General features: G+C 43.1%; 1 protein-coding gene across 4 annotated transcripts in view; it reads right to left on the bottom strand.

Annotated features, from left to right (window-relative positions):
- LOC106561945 (activating molecule in BECN1-regulated autophagy protein 1A) overlaps positions 1-17764 on the bottom strand; it is a 113359-nt gene extending 95595 nt beyond the window's left edge. The window contains exons 1-7 of one of the 4 annotated variants that reach the window (XM_014126404.2): positions 17465-17762; positions 16477-16778; positions 16300-16358; positions 16016-16199; positions 2871-3043; positions 2636-2702; positions 1071-2542 (exon numbers count right to left, since the gene is read on the bottom strand). In XM_014126404.2, the coding sequence (XP_013981879.1) occupies positions 1071-2542; positions 2636-2702; positions 2871-3043; positions 16016-16199; positions 16300-16358; positions 16477-16608 (2087 nt within the window). In that variant the 5' untranslated portion in view covers positions 16609-16778; positions 17465-17762. Of the gene's footprint in view, positions 1-1070; positions 2543-2635; positions 2703-2870; positions 3044-16015; positions 16200-16299; positions 16359-16476 lie in introns of all 4 variants that reach the window. The other 3 variants (XM_014126403.2, XM_014126406.2, XM_045689022.1) reach the window with 3 other exon arrangements.
- Between the last annotated feature and the right edge of the window lie 1001 nt (positions 17765-18765).

Genomic DNA, 18765 nt, shown 5'->3' with positions numbered 1-18765 from the left:
CTCAGGAAGTTCGAAGCCTAATCATTCCACTGACTGTAGCCAGTGGGGCAGTTGACAGACAGTCAGGCCAAGTAAGGCCCACTACAGTCGAGGCAAAGCAAACTGCCAAGGAAGGCATTACAAAACCCTCCAGAAGACACATCTACCAAGCAGCTAATGAGCAAGAAGGGGAAGCCATGGAGGCCGAGCATCGTCTCAAAACTGAATGAAATGTATACTTTAATTGGGATAGGAAAGGGGGTCCAACTGAATGTATTCAACTGAAATGTGTCTTCCGCATTTAACCCCTCTGAATCAGAGAGGTGCAGGGGGCTGCCTTAATCGGCATTCACGTCTTCTGCGCCCGGGGAACAGTGGGTTAGCTGCCTTACTCAGGGGCAGAACGACACATTTTTACCTCGTCAGCTAGGGGATTTGATCCAGCAACCTTCCAGTTACTGGCCCAACGCTCTAACCACTAGGCTACCTGCCGCCCCTTTGTCAGAGATCCTTACCAAAAAATAGCCCTAATGACTGCACAAGTTTGTAAAATGCCTTTTATCAACTTCGAATGAAGCACAAAAAGCAAGATATGCAAAGTTTGACTGTATGATTACACTAATGTCACAAGCATGGGGTGACTTGGGGTTATGTGTAGGTGTTGTGGTAGGGCAGACTTATAAGACGTGTCGAATTTTGCATCTCACCTCCATCTATAACTGCCTCAAAGTCAGAGTTCAGCCATCATGCTACTTCCAGTATATTGGAAAAAGCTATGCATCGATTATGTTTTTCATTTAACCTCTATGGGCTAGGTGGGACGCTTGCAGGCCACTTCCTGCTTGAAATCTTCTCAGGTTTTGGCCTGCCATAGGAGTTCTGTTATACTCACAGACACCATTTAAACAGTTTTAGAAACTTTAGGGTGTTTTCTATCCAAAGCCAATAATTATATGCATATTCTAGTTACTGGGCAGGAGTAGTGACCAGATTAAATCGGGTACGTTTTTTATCCAGCCGTGCAATCCCCAACAGGTTAACAAATTGCACAAAATATAGATAAACAAGACCTTAACACCCAATTCTCTCACCTTCTCAGGTAATCGTCATCAGGGCTTTCGTCAGGCATTTCTTGGTTTAAGGCCTCTTGTGGTACATTCACCGCTGGACTTGGACTGGCAGACTGTCTGTAAACCCTCTCCCACTGGCCTGTCTCCTGATTATACACCAACCCTACTGCCTGTTCTCTCTGCGGGCTGGGGGTTCCCCGGTGAGGGAAGGCTGTGTCCCCTCCAGGTTCATCAGCACTGGGCTGTATCTGTGCTAACTGTCTTCTGTCAGAGGACTGGGGATCCTGTAGCACAGTCTGCCTCATGTTGTGAAAGGCAGGGTTGGGGCTTGGATGCTGCCATGAGGTGCTCCCCTCTTGTGATGGGGTCTGGCCGGTGCGCTCCCAGCGCTGTGTACCTTGATTAAATGTGAACAGGTTGTGGCAGACTCTGCAGCGGTTCATATGGCCGCGGGAGGGACCAGAACCACCATCAATGCTGTGGGGGGGCTGATAATGAGGCATGACAGGCCGCTCAGAGTCTATGTTATTATTGAGCATCTCCCGTGTCTGTTGCTCTTGGCTGCTCTCTCTACCAGCGCCACCTGACTGCTCCATTTCCTGCATGCGATCATACTCCATGAAGTAGCGATTCAAGTTGCACTGCAGCACGTTACGGATAGAGGTGGGGCTGTTGCTCCCTCCCTCCCCAAGAGAGTGGTGTCCACTACTAGTGCTGGGTCCATCTACAGAGCTGTTTCCACTGGTGTGGGGGCTCATAACTGCTGGGGGAAAGCTTCCTCCCTCTGTGGCAGAGGTGTAGACAGGCGACTGATAAGAGCAATCCTGCTGTCTCAGCACAGACAGCAGGCTGACAGACGATGCACTAGTCCTGGGTGGAGATACCCCAATACTCCCACTACGCTCAGGCCGCATGTTGAGCATGCTACCCATCCAGTCTGCCCCCGCCAGTCGCCCAGAACACTCCCGGCCTGGCTGCTGGTGGCCTGAAGATGGAGTGCGTAAAGAGTGTCCTCTAGCACCGCTGTACACACTGCTGAAGGCAGAGGGACGGTGTGAGGAGCGAGGCTCAGAGGGCTGCCGGGGCTCAGTGCGAGCAGAGGAGAAGGTGGAGGCATAGGACTGGGTCTCCAGGCTCTCCGGGTCAGAGGGGTCCTCTCCAGATGGTGAAGGGGCTTGGATGGCAGAGCACCGACTGCAGAAGCAAACCATACCAAGGTGTTGCACACAACCCTGGTAGGGAGGTCGGGAGCGATTACGCAGGGCGGAATAACGTCCAGAGGAAAGACTAGGAGAGTCAGCAGCACTATTGACAGCGGGTGCAGGAGGATGCTGTTCCTCAGACTGTGAGCCTGAGTTCCTCGATGACAGGATGTGCAGGAAGTTGTGGAGAATGGGGGTACGGCGGACCGGTTGGGACTGTAGGAAGGATCGATGGCGAAAGTGGGGCATCTCCATGCTATCCATGGGGACCTCAGAGTCATCATCACTCTGCTGAAAAGCACACAACGGGAACAAAATGTTCTTGATATGACGTAACTGACCTAATGTAAAGTATATAACGTAAAGTATTAGACAGAGTCTCACCTGTTGGTTAGAGGGATTCACTATAGCGGTCAACAGGTAATGACCCAGTGGGTCAAACCTCACCAGTCTGCAACAGAGCATTCACATGTGTCATCTCCATTTTGCTTTAAATACAGTTTGAGAATATCTGACTCGGTTTTCAAATTCAGAAATTTCAGCAAAGTTTCAACAAGTCAACTAATCGAACACTGTGGAAATGACAGGGAGATGAGGAAAGTGGAGCTTTTCGTCAGACCTGACTCTCTCTGTCTCGCTGGCAGTCTTGACCAGGGCAAATGGCTCCCTCCTACTCCAGTCCCAGAAGTGAACCTCATTGTTTGTTGCTATGAGAAGGAGCTGGGCAGTAGGGTGAAACGCCAGGGAGGCAATGGCCACATTGCTCTCAGTGAACCAGCTCTCACTGCCACCCTGGGCATCAGATGGGCCACACAATGTTCAAAAGAAGATGATTAGTGTCAATATTATGCACAAAAACCCAGAATGTCATATCATCCAACTACTTTTAAGAGAGTTCAAGGAAATCGATTGGTAAAAAGTAAAACTTGTGATGATGCAAGAGAGGACATGGTCACTTACACCAGTGCCACACACAGAGATAGTTAGAGATCTCTAGTTGGATATGTTGGATTCGGGGTAAACTTTGAACATTGTTATACTCATAAGCATAAAGGAGTGGAAGAGACTGGTTTTTATGTCAGAGGTTAATGGTTCTCTGTAGAAAGACAGATGGCTTTGGAATGTGTTGGGTGGACGGGAGGTGGTCACATGATTGCTATAGGGGAAGCGGATGGACATCTGTGGATTAGTCGAAGGAGGGGTTGAGGTCAGGTCAGATCCCCTGAAGGGAGAAATGATGGCTTATTATCCTATTATCCTCTTCCTGTCAAACCATAAAAGGTCAGGACTGGAGAAGAGGCGTGCCTAAAGTGGAGTATACAGTCATGGGCAAAAGTTTTGAGAATGACACAAATATTAATTTCCACAAAGTTTGCTGCTTCAGTGTCTTTAGATATTTTTGTCAGATGTTACTATAGAATACTGAAGTATAATTACAAGCATTTCATAAGTGTCAAAGGCTTTTCTTGACAATAACATGAAGTTGATGCAAAGAGTCAATATTTGCAGTGTTGACCCTTCTTTTTCAAGACCTTTGCAATCCGCCCTGGCATGCTGTCAATTAACTTCTGGGCCACATCCTGACTGATGGCAGCCCATTCTTGCATAATCAATGCTTGGAGTTTGTCAGAATTTGTGGGGTTTTGTTTGTCCACCCGCCTCTTGAGGATTGACCACAAGTTCTCAATGGGTTCTCAATGGGATTAAGGTCTGGGGAGTTTCCTGGCCATGGACCCAAAATATCGATGTTTTGTTCCCCGAGCCACTTAGTTATCACTTTTGCCTTATGGCAAGGTGCTCCATCATGCTGGAAAAGGAATTGTTCCTCACCAAACTGTTCCTGGATGGTTGGGAGAAGTTGCTCTCAGAGGATGTGTTGGTACCATTCTTTATTCATGGCTGTGTTCTTAGGCAAAATTGTGAGTGAGCCCACTCCCTTGGCTGAGAAGCAACCCCACACATGAATGGTCTCAGGATGCTTTACTGTTGGCATGACACAGGACTGATGGTAGAGCTCACCTTGTCTTCTCCGGACAAGCTTTTCTCCGGATGCCCCAAACAATTGGAAAGGGGATTCATTTAGAGAAAATGACTTTACCCCAGTCCTCAGCAGTCCAATCCCTATACCTTTTGCAGAATATCAGTCTGTCCCTGATGTTTTTTCTGGAGAGAAGTGGCTTCTTTGCTGCCCTTCTTGACACCAGGCCATCCTCCAAAAGTCTTCACCTCACTGTGCATGCAGATGCACTCACACCTGCCTGCTGCGATTCCTGAGCAAGCTCTGTACTGGTGGTGCCCCGATCCCGCAGCTGAATCAACTTTAGGAGACGGTCCTGGCTCTTGCTGGACTTTCTTGGGCGCCCTGAAGCCTTCTTCACAACAATTGAACCGCTCTCCTTGAAGTTCTTGATGATCCGATAAATGGTTGATTTAGGTGCAATCTTACTGGCAAAAATATCCTTGCCTGTGAAGCCCTTTTTGTGCAAAGCAATGATGACGGCACGTGTTTCCTTGCAGGTAACAATGTTTGACAGAGGAAGAACAATGATTCCAAGCACCACCCTCCTTTTGAAGCTTCCGGTCTGTTATTCGAACTCAATCAGCATGACAGAGTGATCTCCAGCCTTGTCCTCGTCAACACTCACACCTGTGTTAACGAGAGAATCACTGACATGATGTCAGCTGGTCCTTTTGTGGCAGGACTGAAATGCAGTGGAAATGTTTTTGGGGGGATTCAGTTCATTTGCATGGCAAAGAGGGACTTTGCAAATAATTGCAATGCATCTGATCACTGTTCATAACATTCTGGAGTATATGCAAATTGCTATCATACAAACTGGCTTTGTGAAAATTAATATTTGTGTCATTCTCAAAACTTTTGGCCACGACTGTATATACTGGTAGTGGTGGAAACATGTCTTTGTCTGAATACAGCTGTGTCGACCCTTTGGAAAGAATTAAACTTGGTTAAGCTTCTCTAGTGTCCATGAGTTATTTACTCTGAAAAATTAGGACCTCACAGATGGCGCTGCAATCAGAGTTCACCATGATTTGTAGTCAAACCAAAGAGTCCAGATCAGTGGAGCAGAGCTGTCAACAAACAAGGTAGGCAAATTCCTATAACTGATTCCACTCATTTTGACATCTTGGGGAGATGTGAATTGTAGGCTGAACATTATAGGACATGGACTGAGAGAGCCTGAGTTTAATTCGGTAGGCCCATTGTGTAACGACTGGTCGTAGCTTTATGGTAGTTGGTAAGTCCCGGAAGGTAAACTCGTACAGGCTGGTACCTGTAGGGTAAGTCCTAGGGGGTAAATTCCTAGTAGGTTGGTTCCTGCTAGTACTATAAAGTAAATGGTAAACTCCTAGTAGGTTGGTTCCTGCTAGTACTATAAAGTAAATGGTAAACTCCTAGTAGGTTGGTTCCTGCTAGTACTATAAAGTAAATGGTAAACTCCTAGTAGGTTGGTTCCTGCTAGTACTATAAAGTAAATGGTAAATCCCTAGTAGGTTGGTTCCTGCTAGTACTATAAAGTAAATGGTAAATCCCTAGTAGGTTGGTTCCTGCTAGTACTATAAAGTAAATGGTAAATTCCTAGTAGGTTGGTTCCTGCTAGTACTATAAAGTAAATGGTAAATTCCTAGTAGGTTGGTTCCTGCTAGTACTATAAAGTAAATGGTAAACTCCTAGTAGGTTGGTTCCTGCTAGTACTATAAAGTAAATGGTAAATTCCTAGTAGGTTGGTTCCTGCTAGTACTATAAAGTAAATGGTAAATTCCTAGTAGGTTGGTTCCTGCTAGTATTATAAAGTATAGGGTAAGTCCCAGAAGGTAAACTCCAGCACGCTAGTGCCTGTAGGGTAAGTCCTAGGGGGTAAATTCTGGTTGGGATAGTTAATGTGACTACTATAAGAATAGGGTGAGTCCCGGAAGGTAAGCCCGTGCAGGCTGGAACCTGCGAAGGGTAAGTCCTAGGGGGTAAATTCTTGGTGGGGTTGGTTCCCTGCTAAACCTGTAATGAGAGGATGGAAGCCCAGTCACAGTGGCTGTGAGAGCGCAGGGTGTGAGTGTGTGTGTGAAAAAGAGGTTCGTTTTGTGCCCTGTTGGGGTGGTGAGCCATGGCAGATTATGTGGAAATAGGAAGACAAGTGTGAATAATTTTGGCAATATCTGTTATCAATAATAGGGATATTGGAGGCAATACGGGAAAAAGCCATTAAATCATCCGTATTCTCCAGTAATACATTCGCAGACGCTATAGTATCGTTCTAATACAAGGTATTAAGTGCCGTGACCGATTAATTATTATCCGGGGAAGTGGGTAGTGCTACCTTGGAAAAGAGTTAATAGAAGGTGTGTATTATAGACGGGAGTGAAGAAATCCAAGACACACTGAACCCCGTCAGGAGAGGTTAGCGAATAATAACTATTGATATGGCGACAAATGGCCCTGATTCTCCCTGTAATGTGGAGCTAGAAGATTTTAATAAAGCCATGGAGGCGCTGAAAGAAGCGCACCAGCATTCTACCAATTCGGCTCGAATATGGGAAAAAGTTTGCAAACTGGATAAAATTGGGCAACATTTCCCTGCTGACGAAGAATTCAAATCAAATAAAGAATTCAGGGAGGCAATTATGACTTGGCACAATGACATAAAACCAGAATCAAAAGCTCAATATATCAGCGTGTTGATGTCAGCATTCTATCAACAATAAACCACGATAAATCCGGAATGAGTACCAGTACACTGCCACAGAAAGACTGGGAACGGGATTGATGTAATTTGCACTTCTGCTTTGATGGCAAGTTTGAACCCTGTGGTCAAAACGGTAATTGTGGAGGTAGTGGATTTAATTCAAGAGGATGTTTTGAGAGTGGAATACAACTCCGCTCACTTCGCGGATGTGCGAGGGGTTAATAGGGCCATAGGGAAAATCACTAACTATAGTTTCAGTGGCCAAGGTAAGACAAAGAAATGTAGCGAAAAAACATCAAAGCGTAAGGAGAAAGCTCCCTGTTTTAGATGTGGGACTATCAGACATTGGAAGAATGAGTGTAAGGTGATACTGGTACCTGCTGCATTCGAAGGAAATGCCGTTATACAAGCGTTTGCATCTTTTTCAAAAGAGCAACAACAAATCGTCTTGAGATTAGCAGGAGAGGAAATGTCACATATCCGTGTATAGCCTAGGTCCGATCGGTAAGTGGTTAATAGAGATTACAGTTTCTACGTGAAGGAAGACGTATGAGATCACGTCTGACCTAACTTTTTAGTAAAGGCTAGGGATGAAATAACGCGGAGTCCTTACGATGAGAAATTGGCTAAATTTGCCACATAAAAAATATTTTGGGTTGAAGAATCTAGGCAAAATGCCAGGGGAATGGATTCTAAAGGTAACACATTTAAATTATATGGCCAAACACTCTCTGGAAAGTCAGAAATCCTTGGGTTTTTTTTTTTATCTCATGAGACATTTTATGTGGTTTTAGTTTGAAATAGATGCACGTTTTATGTCGTCTTACTCTGAAATAGATTTCTAGAATATACAAAAGGGTGGAGGGGTAACAAGGAATTAGCAAAGGAGTTACTAAACCTAAAACTAAACACCAGTCTATTCACATTGTACCATTACGTTATGAGGTTATTATTATTTCCGTAGGGAGTTATAAAGAGTTGTAATTCTAAGTTGATTAGTTATTCGAATTAGTTTATTTTTTATTTAACATGTTGTTTTAGAATCATGTGTTCGACGGGGAAAATTACCAGTTCCCTGGGGTCCTGGTTTTTGGGTAAATATACAGAGGTGCTGTGTTCAGTCTGCATATAGAAGGGAAAATATATGTTAATAAGGGATGACAGTTACTTCAAATGGATTGTGATATATGTATTGCTGATTTCATTTTGTGTTTTTGTTTCGATACAAATTTCACCAGATTGGGATACTGGAGTGTGGGATTCTGCGAGGGGTTAGGGTGCTAACTTCATGATCTGGAAACTCTTCCGAGAGGTCGCCAGTAGAATAAGGGAGTATGGACTAATTTTGAAAATGGTTTTAGCACTAACAGTATGTTGGTATGCTCTTTGACATTTGTCATAGATATAATGTTATTAAGAAAAGGTTAGTGTAATAAGTTGTCATATAGTCAATGCTTGTCTGGACTTCCTGGAACAGTTTGTGCTTTTTATGAGGTCATCATGGAAGGTGACGTCAGATCATGTCTTAATGCATGGTATGAATAATTTCACCACAAACAGTGTGTGTGAACCTCAAAACCCTCCCTAACTAACTGGCTGAAGAAAGAGCGACTAAGGCGTGCAATTCGACAGTGGCGTTTTATTAACACTTCTGAGTCCGAGCCATAAACCGGAGTGCTGAGAACGGCTCAAGTGAGAGATTTGTGTACGTGGGAGAAACTGACGTATCCATTTGGATATTGAAATCACGACATTATCAAGGGCCATCAAATGGGACAGGAAAGAGTTACATGTGCCATTGGGAAGTGCCGGGAGAAGGACAGGAAGGGGGGGGGTGTAATGATAGAGTATCATTCTCAGAGACTGTATATTGTTACAGAAGATAGCTCATAGGAGAGGGAGGACAGTTAACTGTACACAATATGGGGATTTAATTTAACATTACACATACCCAGATCATGGTGAGAGTAGAAGAGATAGTGGTGGCATTTCAGACACTATGGTAAACTTTCAAGAAACCTGTGACTCAAAGTTTTGTTAGGTTGGATATTCTTCCCAACTCATTAATCTTTTTCCCAATTTCTAACAGCCGGCGAACACTTGACAGATTAGTTGAAGGAGGTTATAAACATGGGCCATGTTAGTAGAAGCAGGGGTTAGCATTGTTGGGATATCAGTTAATGAGGACTCGTGCCACATGGATTGGTAACTGGGAGACCGATGGGAGTACAGGGGAGGCTGTTATTCAAATGTCACAAATTGGTGATCTTGCCATAAGAGGAGAGTTTATGTTGTCAGGAATTGTGTAGCATTATGTATATCCTCAGGTGAAAGCAGAGATTACCAAGGGCACGGGCTGAATTCTGGAGATTGAGTGTACATCAAGATACACCAGGCGGGGGTGTTGGGACAGCGTTGGTCTGGTTCACACACACACTACTCCTTACAGCACCTGCAGCGGTAAAGATCGTCATGTCTCTCCTTGGTGGGTGCATTGTTCTCACGTGAAGTGAGGTCAAGCTGCATAATGGGTGAGCTTGAAGACATCATGACAGAGGAAGCGGAGCGAAAGAGAGAGAAAGACTAGATTCCACTGTAGACATGCAGATGGGTTGGGTCTGGGAGCTACTTTAAACATCATAGTTGAGTTGGGGTTAGCTGCTTTATTGGTTAATGCATCATATGAAAGAGGTTAGATGTTCGGGTAATTGTTCTTTAAACAACATGTTGAAGTCAAAGATGTGAAAGCATATACAGTGCTGAGTTACCTTAAGAGGATGTAGGGGGGATGGAGGAGATGGGGAACAAAGTGAAAATGACATGACTTGGGAACACCTCTCGGAACCTGGGGCCGAAAGGGGAAGACTGGGCAAAAGCATGGAGGCTTTTTAGGGCTTTTATTTTTGTGGAATCCAGCAGAAAAGTATCCTGGAGACATAGAGTTAGGTGAAGAGAGAGTGGGAATTTTAATGGTCTCAGACTTTGGTTTTCATGCATATATAATTATGCATAGTTTATCACATTGTTAATACTGTTATGTTTTGTGTCTTTTTGTTGCTTTCCAAGTCTTATGATGTCACTCTCTTAGGAACAAGAGGGAGAGAGTGGAGAAACAAAAAGCGCTCCCGCTGACATGGAACAAGACAGCAGATTCAGCTGGAATGTCATTTTGTTGTGTGATGAGAGATGGAAATAAAATTGTGTATGGTGTGATCATAGGACAGAGGCTATAAGTCTCTGAGTTTGTAAACCTCACGGTGAATGTTTTGCTATCATTGTTTGTTCATTTTATAATTTATTTTTTATTTTTAATTAATATCATTGTCCATTTAAAAGTAATTTCCAAGTTTATGTAAATTGAACATTAGGAAGCTATTGTTCAATAGGAGGGACTGTTGGATTCAGGGTAAACTTTGAACATTGTTATACTCATAAGCATAAAGGAGTGGAAGAGACTGGTTTTTATGTCAGAGGTTAATGGTTCTCTAGAAAAACAGATGGCTTTGGAATGTGTTGGGTGGATGGGAGGTGGTCACAGGATTGCTATAGGGGAAGCGGATGGACATCTGTGGATTAGGCGAAGGAGGGGTTGAGGTCAGGTCCCCTGAAGGGAGAAATCATGGTTTACTATCCTATTACCCTCTTCCTGTCGAACCATAAGATGTAAGGATTGGAGAGGAGGCGTGCCTAAAGTGGAGTGTATATACTTGTAGTGGTGGAAACATGCCTTTGTCTGAATACAGCTGTGTCGACCCTTTGGGAAGAATAAAGTTGGTTAAGCTTCTCTAGTGTCCGTGAGTTATTTACTCAGAAAAATTAGAACCTAACAGATATAACCCATTTTTGCATGGACACTGCCATAGAGCCCCACAGTGGAGCTGTCATTGTACCCATAAAACCTAGCAGTCATGCAGGGAAATGGTTCCTATAGTTTTCCACCATTCATTTTTCCCATAGGGGATTTTAGAAACACTTAAAAGGGCTAAGTTTCGTGTGTGACGTTCTAGTGTGACGTTTTGATAACCATGTAAATTTCTCTCAGACAAGGTAATATTGTTACTACGGCTCCATTTACGTTCAGATTCGAAAATGTTAATTTGTATCAAAGAACAGTGGCTTGCGATAGTATTCACCCCCCTTGGCATTTTTCTTATTTTGATGCCTTACAAGCTGGAATTCAAATATATATTTTTGGGGCGGGGGGGGTTGTATCATTTGATATACACAACATGCCTACCACTTTGAAGATGCAAAATATTTTTTCTTGTGAAACAAACAAGAAATAAGACCAAAAAAATGAAAACTTGAGTGTGCATAACTATTCACCCCCCCCGCAAAGTCAATACTTTGTAGAGCCACCTTTTGCAGAAATTACAGCTGCAAGTCTCTTGGGGTATGCCTCTATAAGCTTGGCACATCTAGCCACTGGGATTTTTGCCCATTCTTCAAGGCAAAACTGCTCCAGCTCCTTCAAGTTGGATGGGTTCCACTGGTGTACAGCAATCTTAAGTCACACCACAGATTCTCAATTGGATTGAGGTCTGGGCCATTCCAAGACATTGAAATGTTTCCCCTTAAACCACTCGAGTGTTGCTTTAGCAGTATGCTTAGGGTCATTGTCCTGCTGGAAGGTGAACCCCAGTCCCAGTCTCAAATCTCCGGAAGACTGAAACAGGTTTCTCCTCAAGAACTTCCCTGTATTTAGCGCAATCCATCATTACTTCAATTCTGACCAGTTTCCCAGTCCCTGCCGATGGAAAAACATCCCCACAGCATGATGCTGCCACCACCATGCTTCACTGTGGGGATGGTGTTCTCGGAGTGATGAGAGGTGTTGGGTTTGCACCAGATATAGCGTTTTCCTTGATGGACAAAAAGCTACATTTTAGTCTCATCTAACCAAAGTACCTTCTATATGTTTGTGGAGTCTCCCACATGCCTTTTGGTGAATACCAAACGTGTTTGCTTATTTTTTTCTTTAAGCAATGGCTTTTTTCTGGCCACTCTTCCGTAAAACCCAGCTCTGTGGAGTGTACGGCTTAAAGTGGTCCTATGGACAGATACTCCAATCTCCGCTGTGGAGCTTTGCAGCTCCTTCACGGTTATCTTTGGTCTTTGTTGCCTCTCTGATTAATGCCCTCCTTGCCTGGTCCGTGAGTTTTGGTGGGCGGGCCTCTCTTGGCAGGTTTGTTGTGGTGCCATATTCTTTCCATTTTTTAACAATGGATTTAATGGTGCTCTGTGGGATGTTCAAAGTTTCTGATATTTTTTTATAACCCAACCCTGATCTGTACTTCTCCACAACTTTGTCCCTGACCTGTTTGGAGAGTTCCTTGGTCTTCATGGTGCCGCTTGCTTGGTGGTGCCCCTTGCTTTGTGGTGTTGCAGACTGGGGCCTTCCAGAACAGGTATATATATACTGAGATCATGTCACACTTAAATAAAGTCCACCGGTGTGCAATCAAACTAATTATGTGACTTCTGAAGGTAATTGGTTGCACCAGATCTTTAGGGCTTCATAGCAAAGGGGGTGAATATATTCATGCACCACTTTTCCATTTGATATTTTTTAGAACTTTTTGAGACAAGTAAAAACCCTTTTTATTTTTTATTTTTTTTGTTTAAATCGCTTCACCAATTTGGACTATTTTGTGTATGTCCATTACATGAAATCCAAATAAAAATCTATTTAAATTAAATTGTAATGCAACAAAATAGGAAAAACACCAAGGGGGATGAATACTTTTGCAAGGCACTGTAGACATCATGCAACACTACAAATCCCTGCAAGCTCCTGCACATTATCTCTAGCTGATACTTTTGCTAACAGGTATTATGACAACTTAAAACTTGCACAAGACAGTTCTCAGAATTGTAAATTTAAAGAAATGTTGCCAATTTATTCATTACTACATGTTTAATTTCACCTTTATGTATCTAGGCAAGTCAGTAAAGAACAAATTCTTATTTACAATGACGGCCTACCAAAAGGTCTCCTGCGGGACGGGGGCTGGGATAAAAAAAAATATATATAGGATAAAACACACATCACGACAAGAGAAACAAGAGAACATTACACAAAGAGAGACCTAAGACAACATCATAGCAAGGCAGCAACACATGACAACACAGCATGGTAGCAACACAACACGACAACATGGTGGCAGCACAAAACATGGTACAAATATTATTGGGCACAGACAACAGCACAAAGGGCTGGAAGGTAGAGACAATAATACATCACGCAAAGCAGCCACAACTGTCAGTAAGAGTGTCCATCATTGAGTCTTCGAATTAAGAGATTGAGATAAAACTGTCCAGTTTGAATGTTTGTTGCAGTTCGTTCCAGTCGCTAGCTGCAGCGAACTGAAAAGAGGAGTGACCCATGGATGTGTGTGCTTTGGGGACCTTTAACAGAATGTGACTGGCAGAACGGGTGTTGTATGTGGAGGATGAGGGCTGCAGTAGATATCTCAGATATGGGGGAGTGAGGCCTAAGAGGGTTTTATAAATAAGCATCAACTAGAGAGAGACAACTCAAAGGCGAAATCCATTAATGCCAAGATAATGGAATTCATTGTGCTACTTGCTATAGGCGTCAAGACTGACATTTGGACCAGCAGTGTCAGCCCCATGAGCATGCTGAGTCTGATAGCACAGTAGGTCGATGAGGATTTCGTACTGAGGAAAGCTGTATTGCATGCTCAATAATGTGCTGGTTCTCATACCGCTGCTGCCATTTCAATGGTATTTGAGAACATGTTTGAAACTTGGAAACATGAACACACTCCTAGCACCATTCGAACAACTGACTCGAGAAATAAGCTCATCAACTGCGTCTGCAGCAGACGTTATACCCTCTGTCATGGCATTGAAATGCCTGCTCAACAAAACTGCCAATTAGAGTGTGGGGTTAAAACTTGCAAAAGTACACGAGACTGTGAACAAGCGACTCTGAGCCTCTTTACTGTGTCGCCACCATGCTCGATGCTAGGTACAAGGACCGCTACTTCGATGCAGACAAGAAACAGGGTTTACGTGAAATGTTACATACACAGCTGGACAAGATGGAAAAGGACACAGTGACAGTGCGCACCGAGGAAGAGAGGCCACGGACAGAGCTGCTTGACATGTATGATGAAATCCTTGTTGAGAATGAAACGAATGAACAAATGAACAACGAAACAGCACAGCATGTAAGTGAAAGAAATAGGTTTAGATTATGTTTTACTGGTAATGGGGACATACGTAAATGACAACAAAATAACTTTTTGGTCGGTGGTGTGTGTGTGTAAGCTTTATTTAACTAGGCAAGTCAGTTAAGAACAAATTCTTATTTACAATGACGGCCTACCCTGGCCAAACCTGGACGACGCTGGGCCAATTGTGCGCTGCCCTATGGATCTTCCAATCACGGCCGGATGTGATACAGCCTGGATTCGAACCAGGACTGTAGTGACGCGTCTTGCACTGAGATGTAGTGCCTTAGACTGCTGTGTCCCTAACTATTTAACTGTACTAGAATGTTTAAAAGGCAGCTAAAATGTAAAATGTCGGTATAAATTTTTTTGGCAAGGAAAATACTGGACATCGGTATGGCCAAAAATGTCATATCGGTGCATCCCTAGCATCAACGGGTATACAGAGATGACCAGTTTACAGATGAGTATAGAGTGCAGTGACGTGTCCTATAAGGAGCATTGGTGGCAAATCTGATGGCCGACTGGCAAAGAACATCTAGCCGCTCGAGAGCACCCTTACCTGCCGATCTATAAATTAATGTCTCCGTAATCTAGCATGGGTAGGATGGTCATCTGAATCAAGGTTAGTTTGGCAGCTGGGGTGAACGAGGAGTGATTACGATAGAAGAAACCAAGTCTAGATTTAACATTTAGCTAACATTATATAGCTAATCCAGAGATTCTTACCTTTGCCTCGATTCGGCAGTCTAGACCAGATCATCATGGCATTTGTGGTTCTGTATGATAGCCACATTAGCAGCTAATTAGCATTACATTTTGGGGGATAAACACAGGTGAATATATTGATAACTCACTTTGTCCTAGAGAGATTTACATGGTTATCAAAACATCACACCAGGGTAAGCCTACACGAAACACATCCCTTATTTTAAGTGTAGGAAAAATGAAATGGTGAAAAAGCTATTGGAACCATTTCCCTGTTTAACCTCTAGGTTTTATGGGTATTATGACTCATACTGTGGTACGCTATAAAGGGCTGTCACCATTTAAAAGTAGTCAACCGGGTGGGGATTCATATGGGTTGAGAGGGACCAGCCAATGATCAGAGCATTGGCTTCTTCTTCAAATTGGGTTACCTTGTAAATGGCTTTAAGCTGTATCACTGCCATCTTGTGGCCACAATAAATGAATGACAAGATTTGGTTCAGGACTCCGGCACTGCAGGTGGCGGTAAAACACCAATATAAGCTGTATGCATTTTTCTAACACAAAAAATAAGAAAATTGACTACTTCAAAATGGAGATGGCCTCAACTGCGCTGCCCGTGCTCTTACAGATGCCATAATGGGACAGATAAAAAGGGAGAATCTCAATTGGTTTTGCTCAACTCTCCTTTGTCCTGCTTTTGAAAAAGTTCAAAGGTAATCGAGGTCCAGAGGCGAGGAAACAAATTAGCTTGTATGAAATGAGACTCCACTCCATAAGGCAAATTACATTTACAGGGGTGGAATCCCAAAATAAATGTGTAAAGTGATAAAAACATATATAGCTAGTTGTGTAAGACATTTTATAGATGAAATAAGTGCTGTATTCTTATTAAATGTGTGCATGCTTTTCTCCAAGAAAACAGCTGATTTAAAGGGGGTGTGGCGGATTTTAAAACACTTCAGCGCTAGCCACTGAGTGGAATACTCTTGTGCATCAAGGAAGTGAGCATAAGTCCTCCGTTCACCTACTAATTAACTGACACCGTCCTCAACCACTTATCGGTTTCCAGGTCACGGAGGAGTCATCTAATTAAGTCTATGGTAGCACATGTAGTCCCTGGGGTTCCTTTGCATGAGAAGATGACAGCCACTCACATGCAGGTCCCAGATGCGAACCTCTCCATCCAGACATCCCGAAGCCACCAAACCAGGGATGGTAGGGTGAAAGGTCAGACACCAAGGAGTGCGGCGATGGCCAACCAGAGAGTGAACACACTTCCCTGTCTTAATCTCGGTGATATAAATGTTATGGTTGACATGAGTGGAGGCAATTAAGGTCCTATATGAAAGGAAAACATTAACAGTTACCATACAATCTTCCAGTCTTGGTGTCTTTCTACCTCCTCCAAACACATTTTTTTATAGGATGTCATTCTGACCTGTCCGGGCTAAAAGCCAACAGGAAGGTAGAACGAGGGCTGTCCGGCAACTCCACTTTCTGTGGAAAATAAAATAAAAAGAGCACATAAAAAAAGTCACCACTCATCTCAGTTAAACTTGATACATTGCACGATTTCCACGATTGCCATCCATGCCTCACCAAGGATGCTCCTTACCTGACTCTGCCATTTCATCCTCCGGGTCTTCTCTTCAACAAGCTGCTGCAGGAGGCGCTGGGAGCCAAGGCCACGGGCCCCACGCTCCCGGGCAGATAAGATCCGCACTGAATTCTTTGGGTAGACAGTCATCTCAAAGATCAGGCCTTCCTCCCTCTCCTTCACACTGGTGTTTGTTGGTCTCAGTCACCAAAGGGTCTAAGCAAAGGCCATATGAAAGTGTGTGTGGCCAGCTTGTAGTCTAAAGGGGAGTCTAGCTTGTAATCTACACCTTCACCTTGCCATAGCATGATGAAATCCAACTGTTGATGACAGAACCATGTTTGTAACTAACTAGCTAAAAACAATTATTAGTTACCTAATCACTGCAGTTCTCATTTGTTAACAGTCCTGAGGAGCTGATGACAATGTTGCCATTGGTGGCATGAATAATGAAAACCTGTTCGTTTTACAGAATTACAACATAACGTTAATGACCAAACAACTGGTGGTGTGGGTTCTGCCAGAAAAACTTTAACACAGAGAAACAACGAAAACAGGCTGTCATGAAACTTAAAAATCTAGTTAAACTACCGGTCTCCTAACTCCAGATTGTAAAACCAGATAATGCGATTTAACCCAACAAATGTGGTTCATTATACTGGTGGAGGACGAAGATAGTATCGCCAATAACAGGTTCAAGTTATTAGGCGTTTTGTACAGCCAGGCCTGTAACTACCAGTATAATATTTGGTTAAATCACATTGTGTTACAATCTGTAGCTACCCGTCTCCCAATAAACTAGCAAGCTAACATGCCTGCGTTTGTCCAACTCAAGAGCTAGCGTTGTCAACCGTTACAATCTGTAGCTACCCATCTCCCAATAAACTAGCGAGCTAACATGCCAGCGTTTGTCCAACTCCAGTAAGAGCTAGCGTTGACAACCAACCCAAACAAGGCATTTGGCCAAACTAGATAACGTTAGAGATATATTCCACCACGTCCCTACCTTTTCCCACTGCTACGGTTGGATGTTCTTGACGACTTAACTAGTTACATATATTAGACTTTTACTAGCACCTGAAACTGTCTCGTATATTTATGTTTTATTTTCTCCGGTGTTTTTATATTGTGTTGACCGACTGTGGTTAGCAAACTAGCAGCGTAGCTAGGCTAGCTATTAGCCTGTGTTCTCCAAAACATTAGCCAGCTGGCCAGATCAGACCTGCCACAGCACATCAGGCATTACTAGTTGAACACAGGAACCTAGGTGGGCGTCAAACAGGGAGCTTTTTTTTCAGTGCAATAAATAGCTAGTTTACAAAGGGTCACTTTTGCTTTAAAATAAGCAATGTATTGTTCATCTACATTTATCGCTATTTCTAAATGTTTTACAGAAAACATGTAAACATAGAAGTTCATGATTATACAACGTAGCGTTTTCCAAACTGCTTCTGGGCCATATGATACTGGTCCTCAATCCAAACAGTACATACAGATTTGTGAAAGTGATCTGGATTGCACAATAAAGTCGGACTTATTCCAGGAGTTTACGTACAATTCTTACAAGCTTGTTTGGCTGGTAGTTTATTCTTTAGATGTTCGGATCTGCTGGTGAACCATGATATGCAGGCATTATCAAAGTGACGCTGGACTGGCGCACTAGCTTGGTTTCCATCCAATTGGCGACAGATTTTAATTCGAATATTGTAAAATCTTCATAAAACAATATGCCATTTCAATGTTTTCTTTAGGAAATTTAAGCACCTGACAACATGAAAGGGAAGATTTGAATTGGACAAATGGGACTTTTGGCCAAATGAGCCACAATTACGTGTCGTTAAAAACAGTCTATAACAAATGACAAAAACACTATTCATTGTGTTTCGATGTGTAGCATATGCAAAACTTTATAGCCTATTTGTTAATGTGTTTTAGGCTACTTTCCTAAAACAATTATTATCTGCCTCACCATTCAGCTGTCACGAGATTTGAGCACTACATGCATCAGGGCATTGCATGCATAGGCCTACAGGCTTAGGTGTCTACTGAATGATATTAATGTTTTAATAAAAATAAATATTGCTTATATAAAGGAAGAGAAGCTTAGGCCTAACCCCAGACAGATAGAAATATGCCGGTGGCATCCTACAACACTGACATGCATTTCTTTCATGTCAGATGGCTACTGTGTCTGCTATACAGATGTACAGGAGGCTAATTAGTTCATTTTCTATCATAATATTTTGTATAAAGATAAGCAATGTATTGTACGATTATAGGAGTAACTCTGGTAGGCCTGAAAGTCTT

Source organism: Salmo salar, chromosome ssa11 (assembly GCF_905237065.1).
Source record: "Salmo salar chromosome ssa11, Ssal_v3.1, whole genome shotgun sequence".
In the NCBI taxonomy this organism is placed as follows: Eukaryota; Metazoa; Chordata; class Actinopteri; order Salmoniformes; family Salmonidae; genus Salmo; species Salmo salar.
This window is presented reverse-complemented; position numbering and strand designations above follow the sequence as displayed.